The sequence below is a fragment of the Brachyistius frenatus genome, unplaced genomic scaffold, assembly GCF_029030835.1.
Source record: "Brachyistius frenatus isolate BFR_SWC_R1_liver_20210118 unplaced genomic scaffold, ASM2903083v1 Contig_40, whole genome shotgun sequence".
Taxonomy (NCBI): Eukaryota; Metazoa; Chordata; class Actinopteri; family Embiotocidae; genus Brachyistius; species Brachyistius frenatus.
Window position 1 is genome coordinate 3,218,389 of NW_027210639.1, and position 27,777 is coordinate 3,246,165.

At 43.4% G+C, this 27,777-nt stretch overlaps 1 protein-coding gene across 2 annotated transcripts in view; it reads left to right on the plus strand.

The window, feature by feature from the left end:
- The first annotated feature begins 1,990 nt into the window (after positions 1–1,990).
- Positions 1,991–27,777, plus strand: part of rspo2 (R-spondin 2) — a 60,206-nt gene continuing 34,419 nt past the window's right edge. Inside the window, exons 1-4 of one of the 2 annotated variants that reach the window (XM_069702196.1) lie at positions 1,991–2,067; positions 2,993–3,182; positions 3,445–3,760; positions 27,403–27,591. In XM_069702196.1, the coding sequence (XP_069558297.1) occupies positions 3,661–3,760; positions 27,403–27,591 (289 nt within the window). In that variant the 5' untranslated portion in view covers positions 1,991–2,067; positions 2,993–3,182; positions 3,445–3,660. Of the gene's footprint in view, positions 2,068–2,706; positions 2,899–2,992; positions 3,183–3,444; positions 3,761–27,402; positions 27,592–27,777 lie in introns of those variants that run through there. The other variant, XM_069702195.1, reaches the window with a different exon arrangement.

The window sequence follows — 27,777 nt, forward strand, 5'->3', positions numbered from 1 at the left end:
AAGCAAATTTTCTTCTTTGGTTTGATCAGAACCATTCAATAATGTAATTAAAATGCAGCTAAATTGTGATTAGTGCAGCAAAATCCATGACATCACAGTTCGTCCAGCTGCACCCGGAGAAGAACACAGTTGAAAACAAATTCATCTCATGCAAAACAGTTCATGTAGGAGTTGTGGTTTATTTAAAACTGCGTATATCTCATCACCTCTGATAACCCTGATCCCCGACAGGCTGCCTGCTCTGAGAAGTTTTACTGGATTTGTTGATACATTTTAACGCAGTTTTCTATAAAGAAGCAAACAACTTCCTTTCAAACCTTCATATATAGATTATAGATGCCCCTTGATAAATTCTGATTTATTATTAGATTTATGGTTGAGGGTCAGAGTTCAATCTGATCTTGGATTTACTAGTTTAACAAAACAGTCTCACCTGAAGCTCTATGTTAGTGGCTGTTCTGAAACTTGTGATTGTTTCATCTTCATCAGCAGATGAACTGTAGATGTTCGCACTTTTCATTTCTCACTTAAAGCTGAAGAGCAGCTCCCGGTTGGACCTCGAGGGGAGATTGATGGTGACTATAAAATCCCGTTTGTACATGTGGACTGTAACATTACAGCTTTGTTTGTGAATGTCATGTTAGATTATTTCTGGATATTGGAAGTTTCCCTCTTTTCCATTTGGAGCCGCAAACTTGGAAAAGTTGCTAAATATGGCTCGAACTTTCTCAGTTCGCCTCACTCTCATCGTGGCCTTGACATTTAGGATATTTTGACTTTTAGATGACCACGGTGTAGTGGCTTTTTTTTTTTCTCCCCCCATTTGTTTCCTTTTCCTTTTTTTAAACCGTGACAAAACCCACGACAAAGACCATCTAGCCTGGGATCTGTGATGAGCGGAGTGTAAGAGCAGCTCCCCTCATTGCTGTTATGGCAGTGAGGGCTCGGAGCCAGACCATCCGAATGCTGACGTCACCTCCACTCCTGTTCACTGCATCGAGCAGGAGGGAGAGGGATGGAGAGAGTAAAGTGATTGGTTTACCGGCCCACTTCTCCATGACACATCATGAAAATAAAAGTGCCAGAGGCCTAAATTATCACATTCACCTTAACCGTGCTCTCTCGCATGTTGTTTTAGAGAGGAATCCAAACCAGTGGCACAGCCTGCGGCTAACAGCCCTCCTGACCACAGTGTCTCACTGCTCCCTGGATAAATAAATAAACAAAGGCAGGACAAAGGTCACTATAGGTTGTTCTTTTTTTTTTTTTTCCGTCTTCTTTTTGCCCCCCCCCCCCCCTCATATATTTTTTTCAGTTCCGGTGATGAAATGGAAACTCCCACTTGTGTGTTTGAGTAGCTGAAGATGTGTGTTTTTACTGCCTCTGGCTTTTTTTTTTTTTTTTTTTTTTTTTTTTTTTTTTTTTAAATTTAGTGATTCCTTTGTTGTTTAAAGTGTGAAACCAGCGTGTAAATGAGATTTTGTCATGCCAAGTTTGAAGGCTTGTGATCTCTTGTTGGTGCAAACCGTTTTTAAAGAAAAAAAAAATCCTTTTTCACAGGAAGCTGCTCCATTTGTTAATGAAGACATTTGTCATTATATATTGACTTCTGAAAAGCTCTGTATTCCCACTTGTAGAATCACTGACGAGAACTACAAGGCTCCCACATGAAAATAATTTCCTGGAATAAATAAAAGATTAAGTGCCACACCTAGTGGCTGAAGAGGGTAGAGCATTCACAGCTCGGATTCCAGGAGGTGACAAACCATCACCGGAAATGCCGCCCTCCGGGTGTCCAGTAGTTTGAATTTGGCCACATTTACACATCACGTTGAGTCTTTTACCTGCTTCCCTCTGTCATTGTAACTTCACTTCTGTCACGTCTCATCTCTGATCTGTAATTATCCCCTGCGCTCATCTGCAGAGTTGACGAGCAGCCAGCGTTTGAATGTCACAGAGGAGTGGATGGGTGCCAGCCCCCAACCCCCATTTTCCCCACCCCATCCCAGGGTAAGACTGAAGGAGGCGCTGACCCGCTTCTGTGTCTCCCCTGATGAGGTCACACGGGTCAGTGTATGGAAAATACCCAGCAATTATTGAATGATTTATTCATGTACCACAATTACAGCCTCTCCAGTGATTATCATTAATTTCAGGGAGGGGCGGGGTCTGTGGGAGCTGGGCCAATAAAACAGGCGTGAGGAGATGGTTGACTCGGACCCCATGTCATTAGACGCATTATGCCGATAATTGCTATTTTAGGGGGCGAACCTGTAATTATTCAATAGGGCGTTCCTTAGTGGAAGAAAGCTGAACCCAGATAGTATAGTGTGAACGTGTAGTTATGTCTCGGTTCACGTTTGATCTCCAGTTGAGAGGGGTCACGGAACTTTTCATATTAAGACCTGCATAAAGAACGAAATGGTGGAATCGCTTTTGATATTGACAAATAATTCAAATTCTAATATTCAAAGACTAAACCTGTTTCTCAGATAAGCTGCAGTTCAATATCTCATATATATATATATATATAATTTAAAAAAAAAGGTTACCAGAACTTTTCCCCCCCCTTATATGTTCCCAGTCTTTTACGCTCACTAGGACCCAGAGGCAATCTCGTATCGGCCAGTGTGGTTGAGTGCGCGCTTGGGGGGAGAGAATGGGGGGGTGGGGGGGAGGGGGGGGGACTACGTACCAAATGTCATCTTCAACATCTTAAATAAGAAGAAACACAAAACTCGAAGTCCCCACACGTGACAGCGACAGCGCGCTATATGAGGGAAAAGGCGGCAAGCATCAGGACCAGTTGGGAGTCAGTCCACCGCTCAACCTCAGCAGCGCACAAAACGCAGACTCACCCACCGGTCCTCGTTTTCCGCTTTAAAGCAAGCAACACATGTGAGTTTGTTTCTGCTCCGCTGCAGGACACGACCAGGACAAGCTTGAGTGAAGAAACGCAGGTAAACGGAATCTAAGCTTTTTTTTTTCACAGAGAGGAGGAAAGGAAATCCCCCCCCCACCCCTTCACCGCTACCACCTTTTTCCTCCTCCTCGGACCTCTGTTCTCTTCTGGAGACACAAGTTTCTGTCAGAGAGGGATGCTGCATGTTCCCGAGCCGCACTTGCACTCAGAGGGAACCTAAACGTGGACCGGAGCGGAGTTACGCTGAATCTTTTGCAAGGTATCCAACACCACGTTATCTCACGGAGCGTTTTGGCGACTATTACGCACAGTTGCGCTTTTTTTGTTTTTTTGTTTTTTTGGGAAGGGGAGCGTTTGAACAGCACGCATTGCATTTGCATCTGCGATTGTTCCAAGACATTAACACACTGAAGAACAATTTATTTATTGGTTCTCTATCATGTCCACGCATCATTGTTTAAGAAGGTGTTGATTTCGTTACACTGTTATCGCAGTAACCTCCTTTGTCATTCTCCCCGCAGCGCACCAAATCGGACACTTTTACTGACTGGAGGATCAGCGCGCTCCATAAAATGATCCCGGTCGGCGACGTGATACCATGTCGCATCTCGTCTGATGTTTGACACATTTGAGGATCGACTAAAGAAACTGGAGGAGGACATTACAAAGTCATAGAATTCACCCCAAACCCAGCTGGCACGTTTTTACTGGAGTCCGAGCAACAGCCCGCCGTCCAGATGCAGTTTCGACTCTTCTCATTTGCCCTGATCGTATTGAACTGTATGGAGTACAGCAACTGTCAGTCGCCGTCGCACCGCTGGAGGAGAAACAAAAGAGGTAATAACACGGGCACAGGATTAGAGCAGCATCCAGGGAGTGACTTTAACAGATTCTTTAAGAGTTTGTGTGTGTCACGGGAGGCAACAGCAGCAGTCATAAAGAAGGTTACTCACATTCTGTGGAAGTCCGTCTCCCTCCTACTTCTGTGTATACATTAGAGTAGGGTGCGCACAAAGCAGACGGAGAAGTCACAAAAATAACATCAAATTTGGATCTTATTTAAAAACTCGCAGGTGAAAGTTGCCGATCCAAAACAGATTGGAGTAGAATTCAGGAACTTTCCAGAAATTCGCGGTGAGAGAAAAACGTGTTATCTAAGCCACAAATCACTTTTTCTGCATCTGATGTAATTTTTTAACCTCATAAAAGAAGATTTTCCACATTATGTAACGATTTGGGAACCGGTAACTTGTGCGTAAAATGTGCGCAAAATTGGCCGAGCGCGTGTCTGTCCAAAATTAGTTTTAAAACATGTTGCGTCCGTGAATTGGCTACTTGTATTTAAAGCACGCTGTCAGACGGGCTATTAACGCCACTTCCCGTAGTTATGGGCCCAACAAAAGAGCGCCCTATATATTATTTACATGTGAAACTGCTAAAAAAAAAAAAAAAAGCTGCTGGTGTGGGTCGGTCTATAGAGAGCGGCGGCTTATAGGAGTGGAGGGGGGTTATTTAATGAATAGATACGGAATCCCCATCCCCAGACTTATGAATTGCACATCTCCACTCCAGCCCCCTAAGCTGGTTTTAATTGATCTCATCACCACTTTGAACAGTTGGTAGGAAACCCGCATGACAATCGCTCAGCGGAGGCGCAGGAGTTGAGGAGGGGATCAGCCCCTTTGTAAATACTACTCTATACTCTGAATGAATGAGGAGACAGTCGGATTAGGAAAGTGTCCCCCGCAGAGCCCCCCTCAGACCCGTGACATAACAGATCGCCGAGATCCTCGGGAGCATGAGAGGAGATTTGGTCCGAATTGCACACGGGTTACGTACAGCGCTGACGGTCCCCGCATCGATTGGTAGTACTGTAGAAAAGCTCATTTAAAGTCAAGGGAGAGGGGGATCTTGTAAATTGTAAGGCAATCACAGATTTAATCATATGCGCTGCGTGCCAGGGGGAACCTCCACACTCTGCAAGCCCTCCACTGCCCATCTGCAAATAATCAGGCAATCACTGCGGGGTACTGGCACACACAGGTTTTTCAGCTCCTCTGTGTGTTTCTTTCTTTGTGCACTATGTGATCTTAGATAGCACGGAGGAAATGGAATGTCATTTTCTTTGTATGATCATACCTTTTTTTCTTTTCCTTAAAGAGCTGCTTATATCTTGCATGGTATGCTGGATGGTCCAGCAGCAAATCCAGTCTGCATATTTGTCTTTAGGTGCCTCTTTATCTATATGGTGTGTGTGTTTGTTTGTTTGTTTGTGTGTGTGTGTGTGTGTGTGTGTGTGTGTGTGTGTGTGTGTGTGTGTGTGTGTGTGTGTGTGTGTGTGTGTGTGTGTGTGTGTGTGCGTGTGTGTGCGTGCGTGCGTGAGAGAGAGAGAGAGAGAAAGAGAGGGAAGAGGGGGTGGCGGTGGTGGGTTAACCAGTAGAAATGAGATCAAGAGGTTAACTTACACATTTGACCTCAAGAACAGCTTTAGGCTGGGTGTTATAAGCTACACATTGTTACAGCCAGCTCTCAGAGAGGATGTTACACTTGTCAAACTAATCCCATGCAAATATGTACAGGTTTTGCCTTTATAATACTGTTGAAAGTGTATGTGTGTGTTTGTGAGGGGAGGGGGGCGGGTTTCAGCACTTTGGGCCAAAAGTGCCATTCTAGCAAGTGGTGGCAGTCGGCCAAGTTTTTGGTATTTGCTTCCTTCCTTTATTTATCACGGTTATATTGAAAGAAGCATGTGTAAGAGATCATTGTCCAATAGGCCCAGAAATGCTTGAATATTTTTCTAGCCCTCAAGGTTCCTGTGACAGCTTTATATACAGCCTGTCTGGCATGCACGGGGAGCTATCCAAACCGTTCAGGAGTGTTGAGACCCAGACACGTTCGAAACTCAATTTGGCCACACTGCGCCCCCCAGGCGTGACTGCTTTATGCGTAACGAAACACATCCTGCATAATTTAACAAATGCTGTTTTTCAGTTTTACATGCATGGAAAAAAATGAAGTTCCGCCGATGATATACTGTGCACTTGAGGCCGCACAGACTGAGCGAGGTGTAAGGGATAGAGATGGCATCATAATTAGGATATGTCAAGGCGTAAAACAAGCGTCGCATACGGCTCCGGCACAGTTACGATTGGGATCTTTGTGTGGTTTCTGGGCTGATCTTGTCTTGCTCACACACTGCATGGCGTGACCCAACCTCCCATTTGGCTGTGGTAATTGTACATATACATTTTCTTTTTATGTAAAACAGATGACAAAACATATTAAATTTACACCTCCTTACACCCTATCCTGCCCACTAGAAACAGGAAAATGATGCCAATGAGGCCTGCTATGATATCATAGCGAGACACAAGGGTATTGCTTTTCATTTTTATTCTCTGGCTAATGATGCCACCTGCTGACTACATAAAATCAGGCTGGAGTACCAGTGCTGCCTGAAGGAACAGAGATACACAGTGGGGCCCTAAGCCGTTTAAACAGGTAATGAATAGGTAATAGCAGGCGAGAGTGGTGAAAAGTTGCCATGTGATACTGTTAACCCTTCAACGTCTACTCCGAAAATCCCAAATTTGAATTCCCAGCAGGCAGCAGCATGTTTCAGATCATATTCAGCTGTGTAATCTGTTCCTCCACTGAGATCCAAGATGTTTTTTGAAGGACAAAAGTCATTATGTGAAACCTGTGCAGTGTGGCAGGACGGAGTGAGGTCAGAGATGCACGACAATTTTTACTGCTGGTAAAAGTCAGAAACAAAAAGTGTGTGTGTGGTGTGTTTGTGCCAAAAATCCACATAATATAGTCGTTACCTGCGGTTAAATACGAACAGGACTGTGCAGAAACTTCATACCGTCAGATATTTGGATCTTGTAAATTGACTTTTAGTTTTTTAATATAACAAAAAAAAAAGAAGATCATTTAAAAATATTTCATTAGCCATATCCATTTTTTGGCTGCATGAATTGTAAAAGTATAGCATCTTTAGATGCAGTTAAGCCATTCAAACATTTTCAGTCCTGGAAATCCGGCCTCTGTGTGCTGAAAGCTCACACAAAGTCCCAGGTTTGTGGGTGTAAGTGTTAATGTTGGAACCCGGTACCTCAGAGCAATATAATACGTTGATTAAGTGGCTAAAGGAGGACGAGAGGGAACGCTCCAAGAAGCTGCTTTTAAACCAGCCTTGCCACTCTCGCCTTTGGAAAAAGTGAAAAAGCCCTGCAGATGCCACGTCTGTTAACAAGGCCTTCCCACAAGATGCCACTCGAATCCAGGTGATGTTAGCCCTGCATCCCGACTCCTCTCTTCTCATTCCATAAGGGTGTTTATTTTATTCATGTCAGGCACCCGATTGGCCGCTTAAATGCTAAACGGCCATCTGATCTGATGTAGGAATAGCAGTCACCCCTCCCTGCTTCTCACCACCCTCGGAGCTTGTGCTGGTTGAGGAGAGGAGGGAGGGGGAGTTTTTAAAAAAAAAATTCTTTTTTTAAAGGGGGATGAGGAAGGCATATTTAAGCAGATCAGCTGGAAATGGCTGAATGTGAACAGCATCACCTGAGAGGGATTACAGCGAGCTGAGTCTTGACCTGAGCCCGAGCTCCGGCGTCAAGGAACAGAGCTCTGTCTTTTCTCTCCCAGGCCCCATCAGCCAAGCTTCGATACGTGTAAATCTGTGTGTGGATGTGTGCGCTCGAGTGTGTGTGTGTGTGAGAAAGAAAAAGAATACGGGGAGATACATGGACACCCTGCAGGTGCATGTTCCTCATGATCAAGACATCAAGTCCACAACAATGTCTCCACTCCCCTCACCCAACCCCCAACTTTTCAACCAATCATGTCCGTGATCTGTCTCGGGGATTATCATGGCCATTAAGCACAATGATTCACTTATGTAGCCGTATTGATAAATCACATTAGTCTGACCCGGCCTCCGAACTCTGTCGAAAGACTAGCTCCTTGTTTGACCTGCATGTCGATTCCGGCCTGTACTGCAGCTCCTCTGCTCCGAGTCGCAGCGGTATCAGGTGAAGCCGCTGAAAGGGTCCTCAGTGCGCTCGTGCCACGCTACACTGCCGAAAACCCCGGCAAGAAGGGGAAAAAAACAAAAACGTGCAGTGGCATGAACTTTCTTCTGGAGAGGAACACAGAGAGAGATTCTTTCGAGGTACCAAGTCTCAAAGTGGGATGATCTGTTTCACTTTTTCGGTGTTTTTACCTGAGAAAAAAAAAAAGAAATCCACTGAGAGATTTAATCAATCTGAATGAATTTAATGACCTGAACAATCTTTTACCCAACGTTGTTATGTAGGGGGAGTGAGACAAAGAGGTGGGAGAGGTACTCATCTATCAACTCCCTGGGTGTTGCAGGATTATGTATGATATGTATCACATCACAGTGAGAACACATTTATTGCGCGCAGACTTGGTCTTTCCTTTCTCTTTTATTCGATGAAAGGGTTGGGTGGGGGAATACACAAATGGATCTTCTCTTCCACCCTCAGTCGTTGTCATCAGAAGATCCCATAGCTGGCAAAGCTAAATGCCAAACAGATGTTTTTATTTCAGGCTTCGCTTTTACCACGCTGTAAAAGTTCATTTTTTCGGAAATGTGAAATAAAATGAACTTATTAAATCAAACCTTCTAATACGCTCCACATTTCCTCGTGCTGATCGGAAACTCTCAGAGCAGCAGACAAAAACTGCCGTGTCCCTCCAGAGTGTGAGGGCAATTTTGCAACCCTCACCTATGCCCACTCCCCCGCAGCAATTACACCTTAATACGTTTCCTTTATAAAGCTACTAAATATGACCAGCCAATTTGGTTGTTTATTGGGCCATAAAGATTCTAATGTTGGGGAATCATTTCCAAGTGCCACACATAAAACAACAACACAAAAGAAGCATTTTTTGAAAAAATGACTCATACGAGGGCTTCACAGGTAGGAGAGCTGCCCAGAGCCGGAGATGGAGCCCCTCAGGCTTAAACCCAAACGCACTTCCAGACTACTTACCTCTCACATTACTAATACACACCTCTAAAAGAACCCAGTGAAGAGCTGTTTAGAGGTAATGACCTGAAAACAATAGGCATCCATTGTGTTTTTTCCTCAATGAATCGAATCATGGGAATTGTTAAAATGAGCTATTTCCCCTTTACTGAAATAGTTGGACATTTTAAGAAACAATACTCATTCCCTTTCTTGTCAAGTGCTAGACAATTGACATACAAATTACAATTAACACTTCAAATCATGAGGGCACTTGCAAAATGACATGGGAATAGAAAATAGAAACCATTCTTTGGTGTTTGCTGTTCAGTAAATATGAAGCCTGCGGCTCAGATCGGCATAAAGACAGAAAACGGCTCGGCTCGGCTCCATCCACAAAGCTCACCAACACGTATGTCATTTGTTTAACGTGTACAAAAAAAAGTAAAAGCTGTTTTTTGTATGTTCCTAGGTTTGTTTCTTCTTCTTTTTTTTTGTGCTACGCTAACAGGCTGCTGGCTGTAGCTTCATCTTCATACTCAGCATACAGATATGAGAGTGGTGTCGAAGAGCAAATGAGCCAATTTAACCAAGTTATATTTTTATAACATAAATGGGTACATTTTTTTTCAATCGTAATGGCAACGATGTTTTTAAGCATTCGGTTTAGTCGATGATTTTATTTTACAGGCTGAGAATCGCATTTTCTTGCTCCCCTGAATGTGCAGACGATCCGCTCGGATTTGGCGGTCCAAGAGTCCTCGGAAAGATGCTCAATGTCTGGTGTTTCCAGAAAACGCCGCACTCTGCTCTTGTTGGCCATGTCGGTGTGTTCCTCTGTGTGCGTGTTGACTAGTACCTACTTTGCATCGATCTGCAAAGACTGGAAATCTGAAACTCAAGGAGGCCCCTTGACAAAATACACCAATGTGTGCAGAAACAAACACACACACACACACACACACACACACACACACACACACACACACACACACACACACACACACACACACACACACACACACACACACACACACACACACACACACACACACACACACACACACACACACACACACACACACACACACACACACTGTGTTGACTCTCGTTTGGTGCTGTTAGCATCAGTGTTTGAATGGCTTTAACAAGAGGGAGGCATGGGGCTCTGATCGCTACCCACGTGCCCGCCCCTTAACACTCGACAGATGGACAAGACTCCTTTTTTCCCCCTCTCCCTGCCTTTATGGGACCTCTAATTATGCTTACACGCCACATCAAAATAAGGCTCAGCATGCAATGCCTTTGGTATGGAGAGGAAGTGAGCTGGTCAGATGCAATAAAGCGTTTCTGTGCGGAGCTCGCCTGTAATTTGGCGGCCCGAGTGTGGACATGGAGAGGTACAGGTAAAGGTGCCGCAGCCCCCGCTGCCGCCTTCTGACTGTGTCCATCTGTGGAGATGCTGCAAATCTGTTGCATCGATAAGCTCAGGTACATGTTGATAAAATGTGCCTTTCTCATTCTGTTACTGCAAGTGGTTTGTCCCAATGATCGTAAGGTGTTAAAGACAGCACGCTTTAGAATACGTCCAAAAATGTGACAGGATATTTCAGCTCCACCCTTCATGTATCTTTGCCACGGACTGTAAGCAGCCTCTGTAATGGCTTTGTTATGGTTTTGGCTGAGGTTGGTATTGGTATTTGGGCACCCTTAGATTAAATGAAGGCTTGTCTCTGGAATTAGGCTTGGACTAGTTGGGACAAGAGCTTTGAATGATACAGTGTGAAGGGCTTACATTATTTTTGGGGGGTTTTCTTTTCTTGGCCATGGAGCTGTGTTGGGGTTGGCCTCTGCTTCTATGTCCCAGCTCTCAGGGCCTTGTGGTGTGAGGAGGGAAAGGCCTCATGGCTGCCTGCGGAGTGCAGAAGCACCCGGTGTGTTTTTAATCAGGAACCAGGCTGGGAGTCATTACTGGGCCTTGATGCTTAGCTCATTGTCTCTCTGACTCCCTCTGTGGAGAGAGGGGAAGGCAGAGAGGCGAGGGAGGAGGAGGAGGAGGAGGAGGAGGAGGAGGAGAAGGGGTGAGAGGGGAGATACAGTGAGGGCAAGGTAGCCTGCATGTCAGATATAAAGAGGTCTTAGAGGGTCATCCCCTGTAGATTTATGTGGTCAGAATAGAAGGAGCAAAGAGGAGGAAAGTGATAGGAAGACAGGATGTATGATAGAGGAGTGATTAAATAATACATGCATCTGTCTGTTATCAGAGAAAAGCAATAAGATTGTCCCCCTGCTCTACTTTTGGGAGTAGCTCAACAAGCTGTAAAGACAATATATTATTTCCTTATAAAGCTGATTCGCTAACAGTTGCTCATTAACACATCCAGGAGCTACAGAGTGGCATTACCAATCAGTTGGAGTTGTATTTCTGTACATGTAACAAATGTAAGTCCAATATTTTTGTCTGTTGTCTGGTCTCCACCAACCACCAGGGTAAATAGATGGCATTTTAGCTGCTAATGCTAATGCTCACTTGACTTGCTTGCCAACTAACAGTCACTAATGTTTTTTGGTACTGGGTAGGTAGCATTTAAAAGCTTCTGTCTTCGCCTCTGAATTAATGTTTGGTCAGCCACTCTGAAGGACAGACCAATCAGCGACCAGAGTGATGAAGTTGATGTCCAGCTTGGAAGAGTTTAGGCACATATCGTGGTCAATGTCAGTTGGTTAAAGGCTGCTCCAGTGGTTCCAAAATGAATCTGAGGTCTACGCCTCGTAGGATGCAATGACTGGAAATGATTCTCAATGGAGCATCGACAGACCCGTTACATTGTGCAGTGAATTTTGGTCTGCCAGCTCCAGGCTAGCTAATTAGCCCCAGGGACACTAAAAAGCCCACTACAGCTGAGGAGAACTCATAGATGGTGTGTAAAAAATAAACATAGCCTTCGTGATGTCTCCCATAGGTTTCCTTAAGAGTGGTTTTGAAGCTCAGATCCCAGTGGTAGTTGCCATCTTGGCAGTATATGACTGAGCCTCGGAAGACCAAAACCGTTTTCTGTACTAGGCTGTAAACATGTTTATTTCTGCTGCAAAGTTGGGCATTTTAACATACGGGTCAGTGGGGATAAAATAAAATAATGCGAAAATAAAATAATCCTTTATTAGTCCCACAGTGGGGAAATTTACAATTGATTCTCTTTTAGAGCCAGCCTCAAGTGGCCATTCAAGGAAGTGCGGCTTTCAGCGCTTCCACTTCATATTAAGGTGATTCAGTTCGGGTTCAACACCAAACAACACCTTTTCACATTACACGTGGTCAAACGATCCAACGTTGTTCATCTAAAAAGTATTGATTCGTGCAATTTGAATTGCATTGCTGGACTAAAGGTCCACAAATCCAGCCACAGAAATGAGTTTTTTTTATACAGTATGCTGAGTACACTCAGACTGGATGGTCTCTGACAAGCAGCCTTTTTGTTTGGTTCCAGTTTGGTTACTTAAGTGAAATACATATGGGTTACAAATGAAAGGAAAAACCTGAATAAATGAGCAAAGGTTCAACAAATGCAGATGGTCCCATGTAGAGAAGTGGGGTCATTGATACTGTTTCCTGTGAAAATGATGCCATTCATTACTTTCAGTCACCAGAACCCAACTCACCACCCACAGTAGGAAAGATTTTGGTGCGATGGGTTTGACAGTGCTGTTGGCTATTACAATAATAATACTACACTGTATATGATGAAAGTCAAGTGTGGTGGGTTGCTGAACCACAGTTTTCTTCTTTAGCACGTTGGATAATAATTTCTATTCACCTGTCACTAAATGAGAGGCAATTTATCATCTTTTACCAAGAATTTTCTCCATCAAAGCAGGCTCAGCCCTCTTGACTTTTGCAGTGCACGTCGTGTTGTATTGTGGTTGTGGTCTTTTTAGTTGTTGTTTGTCTTGTTGTTGTTGTCGTCTGAGCTGTGTGAAGCCAATGTATGTTTTTGTGCTTTTCTCTGGCTATCCGTCATGCACACTTTGGACACAAATACACACACACACACACACACACACACGCGCGCGCGCACGCGCACACGCACGCACGCACACACACACACACACACACACACACACACACACACACACACACACACACACACACACACACACACACACACTGTAAACAGAAAAAGGGTGAAAGTCTAATTGCGGGGATAAACTTGATTTCAACGCAGCACATTTTTATGTTGCGCTTTGTCAAAGAACGCATCAATTGTGGCAACTGCCTTTGACTTTTCTTTTTTCCATTAGGGTTTCTCACTAATCTTGTTTTAGCATCCAGACAATGAAACAAGACTGTGGTACAGACAAATGCTCGCCAGAAAACTATAAAGCTTTAAAAGAACAAGAAGTCCATTAACATTTCTCAGATTCCTGCGCTCTTTTTTCCCCTTCTTGTTATGCACTTGTGTTACATCTTGGCTGACTTTTCCTTAACTGGATATTATTTTATTTGGACTGGGGCCAGGTCTCAGGAGCAGCGGCCTTAGCTGTGTAAACAGCTGTCACCAGCAGGAGCCATGACTAATGTGTATCTGTAGACAGGGGTCACATGTAGTTTATATGTTTACCAGCTAATGGCTTTCGGGATGGTACTGCCTTGGTGCGGTAATGAACACGAGTGAAGTGTAATGGACAGTATGGGGCTGGTTAGCATCAGCAACGAGTTCAAGCGTACATGCATATGCATATGAGCGGCTAGAGCGGTATATTCCTAAAAAGATCTTACTACCTTCAGGGTTATTTTTGGAGGATATGAGGTTGCGTGTGAGACATTTTTTTCTGACTGTTTAGACACGAGCAGACAACTCCTGCGGTTGAGTTATTGGCACATTCAACACCTTGGAGGATTGTTGTAACAGCTGCCAACGCATGACAAGCCGATTTGCTGCTCATTTGTAGCAGTAAACAGTGTGGCGTGCAGGCACAAGACAGGTACAGCCCCCATGCATCGTACTCCGCTGCCTCCATGTAATGATACGCTTTGACGACCTCATGCCACCCAGAGATTTTGGATGCAAGTCTTCTGAAAAGTTCTTTGTGTTGCAACACCTAACGCCTCGCTGTCGTTTGTGAGAGGCAGCAGATTGAGTTTCCACGCTGATGAGGACATGCAGTACTTGTGTTGAAAGAGGATCAGCGTTGCACTGCAGTCGTTGCTCATTTCGATGTACGTATGCGCTCTATTTTTGCCTGCGGAATACACTCATCCTTCATACTTTAGGAAAGTGTATATTCCAAGTTCCTCTCAAAGGGAACTGTAGAAAAGAAACGTTTGCTCCGGAGGGCTGAGTGCGACCTTTTACAGCCAACACAAGCCGGTTCTGTTAAGAAGCGCGGGCAGTGCCAAGCCATTTGGGGGCAGTTTTGTGGTTGGTTTTGAGAACACGAGGCCAGATGTGACCAGGGCACCTGCTACCAGAGGAGGTGGCTGGAGACGTCTAAACAGACTGTATATCACAGGCCAGCGAAGATACCTCAGATGAACTTCTCTTGAAAGTCTGGTTTGTGTGTGTGTGTGTGTGTGTGTGTGTGTGTGTGTGTGTGTGTGTGTGTGTGTGTGTGTGTGTGTGTGTGTGTGTGTGTGTGTGTGTGTGTGTGTGTGTGTGTGCGCCTGACATGGTCACATTAAAAGACAACTTTGCAGCATATTGGCCGCTGGTAGCGGCAGAAAAAATAAAAAATACTCGTATTATTCCAAGATTCAACCCTCTAACCAGCAAAATGATGAAATAATACTGTGGCCTCTTCTTCAGAATTCAGTTAGGCAATAAAACAAGCAAGGTGGTATTTTCCCATGAAGGACCTGATGTCAATATTCGATCCAGCCCAATTGTTTGGGGGGAAAAAATAAGTCTTTGATGTTTTGGAGTTTTTTTCCGTGTCAGGCACCACGACTGAAAGTGAGACCAGGTTTTTGCCATCTGTTCCCCGTGGTGTGCTCCACTTTTGACCCTGGCGATCACCTCAGATCTCCCTGTTGGCCTCAGCGGGTGAGGAAGGGGTGTGAGGTTGTATCCTGTTAAAGGGTTAATGAGGTAGAACTTTACCACAGACGTTCACGTCGAGATGAAGTGAGTCAGAGAAAGGAACTACTTAAAAAAAAATGGTATCAAATTCTTGTTTTCCTTTTTTGTTTATTGTTTTATCTTCATTTTAAATGCTGTATGCTTCTTTTCAAACCCGCTGTGTGAAATTGGAGTTTGTTTAGGGAGCACTCTTTAGCTACCTGCTATTGTGTTTGTTCCAAACAAGTCCATATGTCAGAAGGATCGCAAGACACTGTACGCTGCAAATGGCAAATATCCAAAGCAAAGCTTTTAGTACCTGGCTGAGTCATGTGAGTTCTAGTGATTGGCAGCCAGTGGTTGAATGTAATGGGTAAAATACATTCAGTCAACCAGTTTTTAGCTGCTGGCATTTTCCTCAAGTATTTCCATTTCCTGCTCCTTTCAACTTTCACTTCACTCAATTTCACTTGAAAGTTTACATTTTCATTCATTTAACAATTATATTTACTTTACACAATAATTACAAATTAAAATAGGATTTATAGATGTACATTCAAGCACCCGCTGGTATAGAAATGTACTTAGACAGTTGGATCTGAATACTTCGTCCACTATTGTCAGCTGCATTACTGAGATCTACTACAATTTAAGGGGTTATAATTACTTTACTTTATTAATCTCTGTTGGAAAAGTTTTACCTTAGTGAGACCAGAAGTTACGTTTTGCATTAAATATAGCATGAACAAATTACGATGCATGATCATCGGTCAGGTTACTCAGCTAATAAAGTCTTCATCAGTGGATGTAGTTGTTGGTGGACGGAGTTTGCTACTCAGAAGAAAACTACCTGCTAGTAAATTCTCCAAAGAAAGTCAGTGGACTTTTACGTTTGTTTCAGATTTTTTTTTTTAAATTTTTTTTTACCAGTTGAACAATCCTTGCAGCTACTTTTACTTGAGTGAAAGATTTGGTTTCTTTTCCCAGAATTTTCAATTACTGACGAAACTTCAGCTCTTTTACTTTACAATCTGTTTTTGCGCAACACCTCAGTAGATGAAGAGTCCCGTCTCCCATCTGGATCCCCGGATATATTGCGCTTTCGGGCGAGTATAATGAATCCACGAGCAAGTCTACTTGTTTTTTTTTGGACTTTTTTAGAGCGGGACGTGGGGATGAGTTTAGTCAAGGTGATGACAAATGGGGAGGGGAGAGCGAACACGGATTGGGCGGGAGAGACTGAGCAGAGCTACATGGGGTGCAAATATGCCAAGCATGCCCGCCGACTTGACTGATCCTCTCCTGTGATGTCCTTGGTCCTCTCCCACGCCGAGGGAAAAAACCCACGGCCATGTCTCGCTCAGCAGCGCGTTTGAGTGTGTGTGTGTGTGTGTGTGTGTGTGAGTGAGTGAATTACTAGACTCCCTGCATGTTGAGCTACAGGTGTGAAAATTAGGTGTGAGGTTTATGTGTGATAAATTACCAACATGTGGGCTAATCCGAGCCACTCCACCTTTTCCTCCACCCAGCTTTTTCCTCTTAGCCATTTCTTCCCTCTATTCTGAGGGAAAACACATTTCTCCCACAGCTTGTGTAAATTTGAGGGAGTGTAAATATTGAAATATTCAAATTCCAAATGGTTTCATTTATTTTGGAACTCGTTTCTGTCTTTGTGCTCCCAAACTATTCTAATTTAATGCTTTTTGTGTTATGATAAATGCTTAAGAATGCTTCATTTTGATGCCTTTTTTGTGCAGAAAACTTGTTTCTTCTTCTTCAGAAAGTAGAATGTATAAGACGCATGGCTTTCACGATAAGCTCAAACTGCGTTTTGCAGAAACCTATATCTTCTTTTGTTTATTTTCAGGCTCAAGCTCCATCCCTTGCGTGTACTTTCATTCTTTTTATTCCCATTGGAATCGTGCATTCCTCCAAATATTCCACTTTCTTTAAAAACCTACCGTATTTTGCAAACACCTCCTGGACAGTTGAACTAATCCTTTCCAAATGTGGCGTGCATCACACGCACTCTCACAGATAAAAACAGTTTTGCAGCTAAAGCCAATGCGTTTTTGGCACATATTTACAAAGAGAGCCATAATTTCTCCAGTCCGATCTTCAGAAATCCTACAAATGTCCACATTCCATCGTCTGACTTCTGTAGACAATAATATCAATGCTGGCAAAATCTGCAACGTCCAAGTGCTTGGTTGCTCAAGAACCCGACAGTTTCCTGCAGATGTTAGACCATACATTCATGGACCAGCACTGTCAGTACTGTACGAGTTCCTGAGATGCCTTTTTTCTCTTAAAGGGCAAATAAAGATGGAAGAGAAGAACTGGAAAGAAACATACACGACATGCTCTTCTCCGAGTGCCCATCCAGAGAGCGGTAAAGTCCATCCTCGTGAGTCATCGATCGACTCCCGTAGCGCTTCCACCCTTGAGCGACATGAAATCCTTTTGCACCTGCGCTGACCAACCGTGGTGTATAAAGCGGGTATCGCCACCGACAAATTGAATGGCAGATGCTGAGTGATGACCTGCGGAAGTTTCAGCAGGAAGTTTCAGGTTGATTTTTTCTTCTTAAACAATGAGAGAGAAGATATTTTGGTTTTAGTCTTGTAACTGTAGAGGCAGACCGGTGACGCTACACATTAAGTTTGGCATGTTTCATGCATTATGTTGTGACGAAGTGCTGCAGTTTACACTCCTGTTTATTGTAACCACTTTAAAGCTGTGCTATAAATACATAAAATACACCACCAAAAATAAAACTGACTCATAAATGTAGCATCCCTGACAGCTATTTTTTAACTTGTCAAAAGTCTTATAGGATGGGATTTTTCCTGCGCTGCAACAAAAGTTTAACCTGATTAGAGGTTTGCCTTGTTTCAGTGCATTGTTTAAACAATATTGACCCTCAGTGCGTACAGATATTCTGTTGTTTCCAAGGCTCGGCTGAACTGTAAAACATTTTATGGGACCGCAACCCACAGTGAAGAGGCGATGCTGTTACTTGACCACCACATCAAGGTCATTCCTCGTTTATTTTCCCCCCTTCCTCTATGACCATGGAGCTTTCCATGGCAGTCACATGGCTTTTATGGGTCAAGGGTTTAAGTGTCCATCAGTGTGGCAGAGAGTGTTAAAACACTGCGGCACACACTGTGAGAGCAGGTTAGCTGGGTCACCTTTTATTTCAAATTTTTCCAAACAGGAATTACGAGGTCTCTTTCACATCAGGGAATCCAGATGTGGGGTTTGACCCGGGACTCGGGACTTAAATCATTATCCATCATAGAGATATTAATAAGGAAGTGAATTAACCTGGGATCTTCATATTGACTTGGATAGAGTGCAGGGGTGAGAGCCACGCCGAGTTCAGCTGGACAGATGGCCGAAAGCTGCAGAGTGTTTCCAGATTCACTGGGAAACACTGTCAACGTCTCTATTTGATGGGCTGCAGGGGCAGAGACAAGATTATCAAAGCTCAATGTACTCACGACACTTTCTGTAGAGATGATGTATACAGTTTCTTTAGCTACGATGCTAGAATAAATTCAGTTTTTTTTTTTGGTAATCGGATGGCATAGACATTGATTTAATGTTGGCTAAGCGACTCAGCGACATCTTCAACCCGAACCATTGAAATTGTCCACTTAAACTGTGATCATAAACCTTTTGAGAGTAAAAAAATATGACACATTCTTCCCCTTCCAGATGAAAAGTTGAAATCATAAGCAATAAAACGTACCATTTTTTTTAAATTTCAGCACACTTTGCTCTATGTTACTTAATGGTCGCTGTGTTACACCACTTTCATACCAACGACCAGGGTCGCACCAGAGTTATTTAACCAATGTCCAACTCTTCTTTTGTCAGTTCAAACCACGGGTGAGTCCCTGGTCTTGGTAGTTCAGGACTTGGGTCAGAACCAGGGAGAGATGCTTAACAAGGATCATAGCGATATTAATTATTTCCCAACACCAGATCTTGGTGTAATGTTTGTTGAGAGCTTTGAGTTTGTGTTAGATTTGCTTTTCTGGTCAACAGAGATCTCTCTAATTGTAATACACAACACAGTCCCTCACCGGCCGTGTTATCTGCCTCTTGATGAGTCCCCACACTTCAAACTCAGATCTCTATGTTGATTCATTGGTTGTTCATTACCGATATATTGCACGTCTTTCAGCAACGGCAGCCTGCCTGTGGCACCTGCATCACAACGTGCAACCAGTGAGATGATTTGTTATGTCCTGGTTGTTAGCAACCCGAGTGGTGAAATTCATATGGAAATCTACCCTTTTCAAAACGTGGGTCGCGAACTCAAGTCGGACTACACGGGCTGAATCTTTAGGACATATAATGTGGGTATAACCCAGGTAGAATATTAGCTAATATTAGCACATGTCCGGTTCATTTTGCTATCTAACAAACCTTATTGTAAGATTGTCTGACTTTTGTCCACCTGTGCTGTTTAAGTCGCTCAGCATTTTGGCCCAACAGTATTTTAGCATCTGGAATTAGCTCATAACTGTCACTTGTGGCTTCACTTCTGGCTTCGAAAGAGTAGCTTGATATTTTGAGAGACTTACACATTTTTGTGTTGGTATTTATTTGATAAGATTGGTACCACGCTCAAGTCTTTTTGGTAAACATATACCTGAGGCTCACCAATTAACATGTTATATTTAGTCTTATTGTGTTTAATCGATATAAACTTGGTAAAATAGATAGTTTACCATTTTATCATTGGGAATAAGCTTATGTCTCGGCTGGGAACAGTTGCCAAGTAACCGCTGGAGACGCCAGGATGTTAGCCCTCCCGTACATGTTTACCCAACCAATGTAAGAGGTCTCAATCTTCTTTTTTTAACCCTCAGAAGGAAAACAAATGAGAGTGAAGTGACTGCATGAGCCCTTCCTTTAATTACATTTACTTTCTGTTCTTTGGTCATCCAGTGAGTCAGGTTTAGTTTTTCTCACCTGAATGGGACTGTGGCTCAACCTATTGAGTCACACCAAATCAAATTAGCTGGACTTTCTGTTTTTATGGTGCACTAAAAAGTGTTGCTTAAGTGTTTCCATTTTCCAGTTGCCTGTTTGAACCATGGGTGCCTGTTTTACCCATTCACCACTACATTAACCACCAGCCTTTCAAGTTGAGGGTTCAAATCTCCGTGCTGCCCGCCTCGCACGGTGGATCTGTCGCAGGAACACTTTGGCTGAGCTAATATGTCTGACAGCAAATGTGTTTGCTCAGTCTCATGCTGCAAAATCATTATAAGCAGCAGGACTGTCCTAAATTATAAACATGTGCTTACAGTATGATCTGTAAAAGTAAACTGGGGGGGGGGGCACAGATCCTAAAACCTGACTATTTCCAGCTGGAAAAGAGTCAGAGATAAGTCCAACATATTTTCTGCTAAATTGGAACAGAAATGTGCCCTCAGCGCGCAGGCCCGATGCCCCCTCCCACAACCCCTTCTGTTTCTTCTCTGCAATTTTTTGAGCAAAGTGCGACTTCCAGATCCATGACAAATAAAGTCACGGACCTGAAAAGCGGGCGGTTTGATGTCATTTTCCATGTTACCAGCTTTTAACGAGCTTGAACGATGTTGAGGCGTTACAACGGCGGGTGAACTCTGGGTGCGAGCGCTGACACTGTTACCGCTACGGAGCGTAAGCCTGAATGGTTAAGTGGTTTGAAGGGATCCAGAAAGCGGCTGTTTTTGCTCCTTACGGTTCGATCCGAGGCTGCAGCGCTGCTCTGTCCCGTACATGCCCTCTTCTCTCTCCAAGCTTTCTCTTTTTCCTCCTAAGTGGAGCAGCAGTAAGCTTATACCATCATTTAAGGGGAACAAGTGAGGTGGACAATAAACAATAATTGTCTCAGTGCCACGAGGAAAGCGTATAATTCTGCTGGTGAATGTGATGCTTTCCACATGAGAGCGCAAATCTTCTTGACCTGCAGCTGCTCCAAAAGCTGAGGTTTTCCATCGCTGCCTCTTTACCAGATGACATTTATGGATAATATAGACGTAGTGAAGGACTTTTTTGTTGTTGTTTTTGTCGTGTTACTTGATGATACCAAACTTTGTCAAATGTGCTTGTACTGTAAGTGTCTTTCCCAAACAATGGACAGTGTGCCTGCTGGATAGTTGCATTCACAGTCTGTATTATTAGATTTGCATACCAGGGGCCCTCGGAGAAATGGAGGAGAACTGTGAGAATAGAAACAGTTGTCTTTTAATATAAGCTCCTGTCTTCCATTTGCTGCGCTTGGAATTCACTGCTGCGTTATGATATTGACACAAGTCTGCTGTGTTTCCAGATCACCTCAGCAGTTAATCAGGGCACACTCTGCTGTCCCAGGATCTTGTTTTAGTTTTAGTGTCGGGTTAAAATGACAGATGACAAGCTAAACTAAAGTCTAATCAAAACAACTACCCAACGAGTCCCTTTTGTAGACCTCTGTGCTCAATATCATCAACTACTAATGTGGGTAATTTGCTTTTTGTGGAGTGACAGATTGCGCCCTCGTTGGGGTCTCCGTGGGGGGAAAACAAGCAGTAATCCTTTTACCAGTTGTGGTAGGTTAGAAAGGTGATGATGGTGTTTGGTCATGGAGAAACAAATCTTGTGATTGAGGCAAGCAGCTCAGAAGTGAGAGAGAGAGAGGAATGATTCTTCATGCACGGCAGACCACAAAATATCTTACATCTGACAGTGACATACACAGAAAACAGTAGAAATAAGGGGATGGTACTAAAACTATGAGGATTTGTTGAAATGTTTATTTGAAATAAGGTATAGTCTGGTTATAGTCTGTTATTTTTGTTACTGCACAATAACATTTGTCAAATTCAAAGGCCTGAAAACAGTTATAAAGAATCGGTTTTCAGCAGCGACGACTCCAAAGTGTTTTTTATCGAAGTCGGCCTGTAAAAGACCCACATCACTGAAAGCCTACGTAAGAATGTCAAATTCAGGGCTCTAAAAGAAACATAAAAATTATGTGCAATTTGCCTTGTTAGGGTTTCGGGTTGCGGAGAGTTGGAATGGGTCAATGTGAATGATTTCATGGGTAACAGTAGGTGAGTGGAAGGCAGGAAGTTAGCGGCCGTGGGTGGAACCCCGTGTATATGCTGAGGGTTTTGGCAGCCCTGAGCGCAGGACTCATAAAAACGTACCTGAGACAGAGCTTGGGTTTTTGCTTGATCTCACTGCAGCCCTAATTGCTCACGAGCTGCATTCAGAGCGAACCTCCCTGCAAGTCAACGGCCGGAGAATGAAAGCTGCTGCGCTCCAAACGTGCCGTCATCACTCATGTTGACTGATTTCTTAGCATGAATGAAAGACCAAAATGTTACGTGAACAGCATGGATATTTATCAGTAAATATTGAGTATAGACATTGTATAATGTTGATATCATAGCCTTGTACATTATTTTTTTTTTTTTTAATTTTATCAAATGAAATACTGCCGTTTCAAAGACAATACATTTTGTTGGATTTGTTTCAAAGCATTAGTTTGGCATTTTGGGAAGTACATTTATTCACATGGGTGTAGTCTAGTGCCCATGGTCAAGTTGTGGCTTATTTTGAAGGTTTTGCAAACATTGTTTATACAGCGGCAAGTTTACATACAGTAGTCAATAATGTGTATTTCCATCACTTTAAATTAGTAATAAAATCCTCATTTTTTTCCACAATTGTGCTGGATTAAATGAAAGCGTAATTGTCTGATATTAGTCAATGCAAAAGGTTTCAAAATATAAGTCTTGTTTCTGTCTACGGAAATGCCAGAGGGCTTTTAATTTGAAACAGACACAGGAAGTGTTGAGTTTGTATTAACAGCGTAATGAAGTAACTTTAATTGGGCAAATGGGAGTAGGTCAAAAGAACTGCGAATGTTTTAAACAAGTGCACTACGGCAGCACAACACCTATGTTTATTTGCGGTCTTGCAAAGATTGAGATGATGAGATTGATGCCAGTCTTGCTCCTGTGCTGTAGCTACAGCGAGCGGCTAGTTAGCTATATTCAGGGGCATGGGAGCACAGCTACCCTGGCATTGTCCAATGGCAACAACATTTGCCTACTAGCACCTCTAAAACTCACTAATCAACATATATATATTTTAGATTTAGATTTTCTACAGAAAACCAATATATTACAATTCGACTAATGTTTGTTTGTGAGGCAGACGAGCTGTTTCCCTTCTGTTTTTGTCTCTGTTGCTACGATAACTGGCTGCTGTTAATATTTACACAGACATAACAGTGGTCTCCAGCTTTACAAAACTATTCTTCAAAACACATGTAAATTACCCTTTGTAAATGCAAATGAACAAAAAGTATTTCCCTCCACTTGGTATAGTCTGAGTGCAGCTGTATGGCAGCGTATTGTTGATAGCTGGGGAAGAGGATATGTGAAGGGTCCTTCATGTGGTTCGTGTATGAGACAGCAGCTTTATACCAGCCCACTGCCTTGTAGACATGACACATTGAGGCACTTATTAAGTCTTTGTGTTAAAACGTCCTCGTGGAGGCTTCTACAGTGATGTTCGTAGGGAGTCTGGCTTTTGTAAGTACAATACTTTGGGCCCAGAGGGATCCTCACTTTACTGTCAGAAGTGGGAACTGCGGATTTGTTTTGTTTCACGTAATGTGCACTCTGTGGTTGAAACCGTAAACGACATCAGTTTATCATGTGCCGAGGAGTGGCTCTCCTAATGGTGTGCGCTCCTCTCTAGTCTCCAAATAAATGCAGTACATGTTAAACCTGGTCTCCACATTCTCACAATGACCACTTTCTCTGCGGCTTTTCTATACTGTATGTCTGGGTCACTTCGGTTTCAACGTGATTGACAGGAGAAACACTAGAAGAGTCGAGGCATGACATGATTTGTGGGGGGGGGGGGGGGAAGAAGCCTTGGAGGGTCATTGAACATGTGTTAAAACACACGGTTAGTGTTCGGATGGACTGGGCTTGAGTGGTCCAACTCAAGCCCAGTCCATGCTGTCTGAGAAAAGAAACAAAACGCAATGTGCAAAACAAAGACTACATCCACAACTCACAACACATTCCCCAGCGTACCATTCCTGCCAAAGTCGGTTAAGTTGCGATGATATAGGGAGACTTCAACTCATTTCAGTTTGATTCAGTTCTTCTTCTACTGAAACAGAATCTGATTCATACAAATTAGTGTTTTCTTTAAGAATGGCTGAAACCTGCTGGCAGTCGACAGATTGATGTAAAGTGCGCGAGACATTATGCCGGTAGTGTGGGACGTGAGTTGGACAGCTCTGCTCCAGACGCTGTGAATTGTGGCCTCTTTCCTGGCATACCTGTGGCCTGAACCTCCAAACCTTTCCACAGACACACACACACACAAGCTAATCTCCCAAGATCAGCACCAAAAGAGTTTCTCTCCACCGTGCACAGCTTTCCTTTCTCTTCTTTCCCCCCTGCTCGTACTGTAATTCCAGGATGTGGAACAGGCTGCATTCAAACGGTGTGCGGTTGTGTTATCCCCAGTCATCGTGTATTGTGAGATTAGCAACCAGCAAAACAAATGTTTGACAACAAAGAGCGACCCAGATCTTTGAGCCAGGCTCATGAAACCATTTCTGACTGTAATTTCCTTGATGATTGACCGGCCAATGATCTAAGATGACCACAAGCCCAGATAATATTTTTCTTTTGTTCTTGTTACGATAGTATTATTAGCACACTGTTAATAGTCACAGACTTGAGCCCACTCAAAAGAAATAAGCTTTCCAGCCTCACAGTTCTTGACTTTTGCCAAGTTGCCTTTCCCTTTCTGTCAGTGCTGTGTTCAAGTTTGGCGAAGACGGCGGGAGTAAATGTGACCAAGTTAATGTGAATGTCAGTTTGCTGTAAACACATCCAGATTATGTATTCTACAGAAATATATGGTGAAGTATTGAGGTTTGGTCTAATGCTGTAGTTTATTTGAACCGAATGGAAGGATTGACTGTAGGATTAAATGTAAGATATTTGTCAGACGTTCTGACCGTGGTGTTACCTGACGGGAAATAGAAGCTGTTTTAATACAGCTGCAACAAAAAAAAAATTAAATGTGAAATTTACTACTTTTTATGTCTCTTATAATGTCAAAATTCAAATTATATAGATATAAGTATTAAAACATATGCCCAAAATATCTAGACTTAAATGCGTGCACATTTTAGAAGTTTTTGTGAGGTAGACAATTTAAAAACAATATTAGGTCAGAAAGAGCCTGTCCATTTACAGGCTTTTTAGATCCAAATTCAAATAGAAAGTCTGGCCGCACCTTATACGGGATTGTTTACAGTTGTGGCATCCAGATGGATATAGACTTCATGTCAATTTAAAAACTATTGGAGCAGCTATTAACCAATCGGCACTGACCATCATATGATGTATGTTGTGCGCCGAAACTCACCAAGCTCTAAAACAACAGAGACCCTCCCCCTATGAAAGCAGAGTGCAATGCCATGTCGATAAATGAGCATTCATTGTGGACTTTTTTTTTTTTTAATTATTTTTTTAAAGTCTAGGCACATTCTTGCTCTGGCTTCAATCCCTCGATATTTGCTAGAGTTGCTACAACTGTCCAAAACTGTCAGTGGCGCCACCACCTTCAGGGTGACTGAGTAAACCTTAATACGGACAAGGTTTCCAGACTATAATTACAGCAAAAACTGAAGCTGTGAGCAATGGGCAGGCGGAACCAGGGTAGAACATGTAGCCTGTTGTTTTAGGAACTAGTTAAGTGGCACCCGTGTCTGCCAGGTAGAACCTACTGACTCTGAGGATACTTTATTTGATTGAGAGACAGCCTGCATTGGAACAACTGAAATAAGAAATAATAATATCTTAGAAACTGCGTTGACAGTTGAACATAAGGCACTATTTTCCATCTGAGAATTGGGGGAGTCACAACTAGTTATAACTTGGGGTTTTCAATCCTCCTTCATGTCATACTGAGCGAGTGCCGACTGGAGGTTAACCATCACCAATCTGTGTGATGAATAGACTTGGAGCGCAGATCCCGGCGCTGCTGTGATCGATGGGGTGTCGCTGTAAACCTCCTCCCTAAAGACCATCAGAGACACATTCTGATTAGCACTTAATCTTACTTCCATCGACTCCAGCTTCAGGAGAATGAGTGCAGTTTGGCAGAGCCGGCGTATCTCTCTGAAGACCGTTTCCCAGCGCTCCAACAAAAGAAAAAGAAAAAAAGAATAAAAAGATGAGTCCAAGGCAGCCACTGACATCCGCTGACTGATTTTCACATGATTATAAACTGATGTTTGCACTGGGCCCACTTAGCGCTCACTTCGTCTGGGTGAATCTGTTCAGAGAAATCTAATCGGCGGATCTACGGCCTGTAACGCAGCCATGTTCTGCTCTGTCTATCAGGCTTTGTCCAGCTTGCTGCACAGTGTTTTATTAAGCGTTGCGGTAGGTCGCCTAGTACCAGCACCACCGTTACCCGGTCCCTGCTTGTGATATTTAAGACTTGGCTAAGATCAACTGAAGTGTCTTTCGTTTGGATTCGCCCAAGGACATTTTCCTGTAAACGGGACGCTAAGGAGTTTACATAGAAAGTCACTTCTCAAGGAATGGACTGTATTTTTTACTGGCTCCTTTGTTTTGCACAGGCAACTCGAGCCGAAACCAGAGCCACAGCGGTTCTGGGGGCTTCCATCAGCCGCCTCAACACAATCGTTTAGGAGGCCAGCTCTGACCAGAATTAATGCAATATTCACATTCATAACCAATCAGCATTCGAATGTCGAGGGGAGAACCAGAGTTTAGATGAATGACAAATTGTTGAATTGGACATATCAGCAGGATATTCTTTAATTCATAGCAAATATGTCTATTATGGCTGTTTGGGTTTTCTTCTTGTACTTGGGTTGTATTCTACTGGTCAGGCCTCCCACAGTTGAGTCTCTTGCCTCTAGTTTACCCTGTCGTTGTCATTGGGTGAAGTCAGGGTCATCCGTAGATGAGTGATGATACAATGATGGAAAATAATTCTGCTTTTCTGTTACGAGTGCAGAATAAACCCCCACGGTGGACCCATCTTCCAATGCGGCTTTAGCAAAAGCTCACAGCAGCACTGAGCTCACAATGAAACAAGGCTACATTTGATGGTCATCCCATTGCTTGCTCACTGAAAGGTCACTAATAAAGTAATTAATTAAACTGATTGAATACTGAAAATAAAAAAAAAAACAGGGTTGCAACTCTCGCTGCCAGTAAGGTGCATGTGGAAAGAAGGATTCACCTTCTGCTTGACCATCCAATTGGCTTTTTGACTGAAGTACTTTCATGCATTGTCCATTTAATACCATTTCATGAATTGCCTTTTTTCTTCTGTCCTTGTCCTGCAGCTAGCTATGGAGCGTACCCCATCTGTAAAGGCTGCTCGGTGTGCTCCAGGGATAACGGCTGCGTAAACTGCCAGCCCAAACTCTTCCTGTTTCTGCGGAGGGAGAGGATGAGGCAGTACGGGGAGTGTCTTCACGACTGTCCGGCCGGATACTATGGCATGCGCAGCCCCGAACTCAACATGTGCTCCAGTAAGATCCTCTCTAGCTCAACTCACCCAGCCTCCCTCACCCTCCACTTTTACGCCTCCAACTCCCCCACCGCACTATATTCTCCAGCCGCACACACACTCACCCTCGACTTTACACTTTTCCCACAGCAGTTGATTTATTGTCAATTATCCAGAGGAGACACACATACCTCACAATTTGAACGGC